General features: G+C 33.7%; 1 protein-coding gene across 1 annotated transcript; it reads left to right on the top strand.

The window, feature by feature from the left end:
• The first annotated feature begins 300 nt into the window (after positions 1–300).
• Positions 301–1,835, top strand: LOC8260845 (UDP-glucosyltransferase 29-like). The gene is given in 2 exon segments (XM_002522989.4): positions 301–1,588; positions 1,591–1,835. Coding segments are annotated over 2 exon segments (1,374 nt in total). The 5' UTR covers positions 301–342; the 3' UTR covers positions 1,719–1,835.
• The last annotated feature ends 3,233 nt before the right edge of the window (positions 1,836–5,068 follow it).

Here is a 5,068-nt window from a genome sequence, read left to right as displayed (position 1 = left end):
GAGTTGAAGAAACTAAAAAAGAAAAAGAAGAATTGTATGTCATTTTCCATGAAAATAGTGAAAGTCGATTAAATTTCTTTGTACCTATTTGCATGCACACAAGGAAATGAATCAATATAGTGAAATGTCAATGAGAGATGCAGAAACCCCACATACGTATTCTAGTAACACCAACCTCCTTCTCATCCTTCCACGCAATAGCACGCCACTCTTTCTCTCTATTCTTCTTTGCCACGCGTCATCTTCATTCTATTAAAGATAATCATGCATAAACAAATTAAAGTCCAATTGAACATTCAGTGTATATATTGGGCTGTTGCAAGTGAGAAAATATCAAATCTAATGGAGAGAATGCACAAGAGAAGCATTAGTAGTGTATTAATGTTTCCATGGCTAGCTCATGGACACATATCTCCTTTTCTAGAGCTAGCCAAGAAACTTGCCAAGAGAAATTTCTATGTCTACTTGTGTTCTACACCTGTAAACCTAGATTCCATTAAGCAAAATCTATCTCCTAAATACTTACTTTCGATCCAACTTGTTGAACTCCATCTTCCATCTTTGCCTGACCTTCCATCTCACTGCCATACTACAAAAGGGTTACCACCTCATCTCATGACAACTCTCAAGACAGCTTTTGATATGGCAACTCCTAACTTTTCCAACATTCTTGAGACTTTAAGACCAGATTTGCTTATCTATGATTTTCTCCAACCATGGGCTGCAGCTCTTGCTTTGTCTTTTGATATACCCGCTGTTCTCTTTTTATGTAGCTCCATGGCTATGAGTACGTTTTGCAGGCATTTCTCTGAAAATTCAAGCGATGATCATTTCCCTTTTCCGGAGATCTATCCTAAATGGTGTTTGGATAAGAAGGTGCTGGAAGTGTTAGAATCGTCATCAAACGAGAGAAAAGATAAACATAGGGTTAATCAGTGTATAGAGAGATCTTATCATTTGATTTTAGCGAAAACTTTTAGAGAACTTGAAGGAAAATACATTGATTATCTTTCTGTTAAATTGATGAAGAAGATAGTTCCTGTAGGCCCTCTTGTTCAAGAAGACAATATCCCTATCCATGAAGATGAGAAAATGGAGGTTATTCAATGGCTTGAAAAGAAGGAACCTTCATCAGCTGTATTTGTTTCATTTGGTAGTGAGTACTTTCTTTCCAGTGAAGAAAGAGAAGAGATAGCTAATGGGTTAGAGCTAAGCAAGGTAAATTTCATATGGGTGGTTAGGTTTCCTGCTGGAGAGGAGATAAAGCTAGAAGATGCACTACCTAAAGGATATATTGAAAGGGTTAAAGAGAAAGGGTTAATTGTTGAGGGCTGGCTTCCACAGGCAAAAATGTTAGGGCATAGTAGCATTGGAGGATTTGTGAGTCATTGTGGATGGAGTTCTATAATGGAAAGTATGAAATTTGGAGTGCCAGTAATAGCCATGCCAATGAATCTTGATCAACCATTAAATGCAAGGGTAGTAGAAGAGGCTGGTGTGGGTATAGAGGTAAATAGGAATATTAAGAGTGGAGAAGGGCTTGATAGAGAAGAGATAGCAAAAACAATAAGAAAGGTAGTCTTGGAAAAGGTGGTGAAGATGTGAGAAGAAAAGCTAGAGAAATGAGTGATATCATAAGAAAGAAAGAAGAGAAAGAGATAGATGATGCTGTCTATGAATTAGTTAGCACTTGTGATATGATAATCAAACTATATTAATTCATAACATCTATGAGCTTAACCCATAGATATAGAGATGCCTTAATATGCATGTTTATTTCATAACTTAAGCTTTGTACAGTGCATCTTTTAATACAAGTAATGTTTTGAGCTTAATATGTGGATATATAAATTCATTTTATACAATTTTAGAGTTTTACTTTAAAATAGGCTTCTTCTTTAATGTAAATATTGGAGTACTGTTCCTTTTCGCTATTTATAACTAATTTAATTAAAATTGGATTCAATCATTCGAATCTAAAAATTGACGCACGACTCCAAGATTATGTTTTTTTTTTTTTTTTGCACTAGAATTTACTTTTATCAATAGAATAGAATAAAACATTTAATTTTAGACAAATTAATTATGGGAATTCAATCATGTATAAAGTTTCAGAATTGCCTGAGGTTTTGTTTATGGCAAGAATAATTTAAGATAATTAATCCAATTCTGATTTTAAATGTGGTTAAAGTGATAAATTGCCCCTTGAATTTATAAGTAAGGTTCAATTAACCTCAAACTAACTTTCTTAGCCAAATCATCCAAGATATGTGTAAGATTGGTTCAATTCACCCATTAGTTAGCTCTTAAGTTTGGACGTGAAAGAAATGCATCAATTAAATAATAAAAAAAAAATCAATTGAATCTCTCTCTTTCTCTCTCCACTCTCTTTTTTATTTCTCCCAAAAAAATTCTTCAAATATCTAAATTCCAAATTTGAAGAACAATAAAAAAAATCAGCAAATGCATTAATTGTACATAACGAAGAATCAATAAAAACAAAGTCCAAACTAAATTCACATCAAATGTAAAATCAACAAAAATAACAATTGAATGATGACTTAGATTCAAATCAAAATCTTGCAAACATAAAAGAAGCAAAATCAGGGCGATAGTTGCTTCTTCTGTGTTAAGCTTGGACATGTTAAAAAGGAATGTACCAAATATCACACCTGGCGTGCAAAGAAAGGTGTGTTCCTCACTCTGGTCTATTCTGAGGTCAATTTAGCTTCAGTACCTAGAAATACTTGGTGGTTAGATGTTGGTGATACTACTAACAACAGTATTTCAATGCAAGGTTGCCTGATCTATAGAAGGCTAAGTGATGCTGAAAGACACATTTATGTAGTAGATGGCAAATCGGTAGAAGTAGAAGCTATAGGAAATTTTAGGTTGTTATTGTGTACTGGTTACTATTTGGATTTGAAAGACGCTTTTATTGTACCATCATTTAGATGGAATTTAGTTTCAATTTCCTATTTGGTAAAATTTGGACATTATTGTTCTTTCAGAAATAATCAATTTACTTTGTCTTTAAATTCAAATATTATTGGAAATCATTCACTTATTGTTTATGACAATCTATATTTTCTTGATATTATAACTTCTTATCGTGAATCTTTAAATGTGGAATCACGTGGTATTAACTGTAAATTTGACAATGCAAATTCAAGAGCGTTATGGCACAAGCACCTAGGTCACATATCTAAAAATAGAGTTGATCGACTTGTATCAGATAGGATCTTAGATTCTGCTGACTTCACAAAATTTACTGTCTGTGTTGAATGCATTAAAGGTAAACAGACCAAATCAAAGAGATCGGGTATATACAGAGCTATAGACGCCTTAGAATTGATACATACAGATATTTATGAGTCTTTTCCTACACTGTCTTAGAATGGTCAATAATTTTTTATATCATTCATAAACAATTACTCTAGATATGCATACTTATATCTCATACATGAAGAATCACAGCTTTTGGATGTGTTCAAATCATTTAAGGCTAAAGTTGAGAATCAACTCAAGAAAAGAATAAAGAATGTCAAATCTAACTGTGAAGGTGATTACGGTAGATATGGTTTTCAATGTTCAGGACCATTTACTAAGTACATAGAGGGATGTGGGATCGTCCCATAATACACTATGCGAGGTTCAACTAGCATGAATAGTGTAGCTAAGAGACAAAACCATACTCTTAAGGATATAATGAGGAGTATGATTTGTCATTCTACTTCTCTAGAGACACTTTAGGGAGAGGCACTAATGACTATAGCTTACATTCTAAATAGAATGCCAACTAAAGCCGCTGTCAAAACACCTTATGAACTTTGGACAGGGCAAAAGCCTAGTCTAAAGCATTTTCATATACGAGGGTGTCCAATTGAGGCAAGGCCTTATAGGCCCAATAAAAAGAAATTGGAACCTCGAACAGTAAGTAGCTACTTTATTGGCTATTCTGAGCGATCTAGGGGTTATAAGTTTTATGATCCTAAATTAAAGACAATTTTTAAGACAGAAACCACCATGATCTTTTAGGATATTAAGTTTGGGGGAGAAATAAAATTAGAGGCTTTGTCTTTAAGGAAGAATCGATTCTAATTCATGAATGAATTACTATAATTGCCGTTGATGTAGTAAATTGAAGACCTGAACAAGATATTGTCATTCTATCTCTTGTTCAAGATGAGAAAATTGTTCATGAAGAACAAAGTCAAACTCTTTATAAGGAACAAACTCAATATCCTCAAGAATCAGTGCTTCAAAAGCCAGTACCTTTATGAAGATCCAATAGAGAGAGAAGAAATGTTATTTTAGATGATTACATAGTATTTCTCCAAGAACACGAGGAAAATAATGGTATGACGGAAGATGATCCAATTAACTTCCACCAAGCCATACAAGGTTCCAACTTAGAAAAGTGGATTGAAGTAATAAATGATGAGTATAAGTCCATGCAAGACAATAGGGTTTGGGAACTTGTCCCATTACTAGAAGATATGAAACCTATTAATTGTAAATGGATATTTAAAACTAAAAGGAATTTGAAGGGTAATGTGGAAAAGTATAAGGCTCATCTTGTAGCTAAGGACAATCATGGTTGTTATTGCACATTATGACTTGGAGCTTCATCAGATGGATATCAAGACGATGTTTCTCAATGGCAACATTGACGAAACAATCTATATAGTGCAACCGGAAACTTTATGTCCAGAGACCTAAAGAAGATGGTTTGCAAATTGATAAAATCCATCTATAGGCTAAAATATGCGTCTCGTCAGTGGTACTACAAATTTCATCAGGTGATTCTCTCATTTGGCTTTAAGATGAATGTTGTTAATGATTGTGTATATCACCAATTCAATGGGAGCAAGTACATATTCTTAGTCTTATATGTTGATGACATACTACTTGCCAGCAATGATATGGGCATATTGCACGAAACTAAGAGATTTCTATCAAAAGACTTTAAGATGAAGGATCTTGGTGATGCCTCCTTTATATTAGGGATCCAAATACATTGGGACTAATCTTGAGGTACTCTAGGATTGTTACAAATAAGTTATAT

The sequence above is a fragment of the Ricinus communis genome, chromosome 6 (genome assembly GCF_019578655.1).
Source record: "Ricinus communis isolate WT05 ecotype wild-type chromosome 6, ASM1957865v1, whole genome shotgun sequence".
Classification (NCBI taxonomy): domain Eukaryota; kingdom Viridiplantae; phylum Streptophyta; class Magnoliopsida; order Malpighiales; family Euphorbiaceae; genus Ricinus; species Ricinus communis.
Note: the sequence above shows the minus strand (reverse complement) of the source record. Positions and strands in the feature narration are given on the sequence as shown.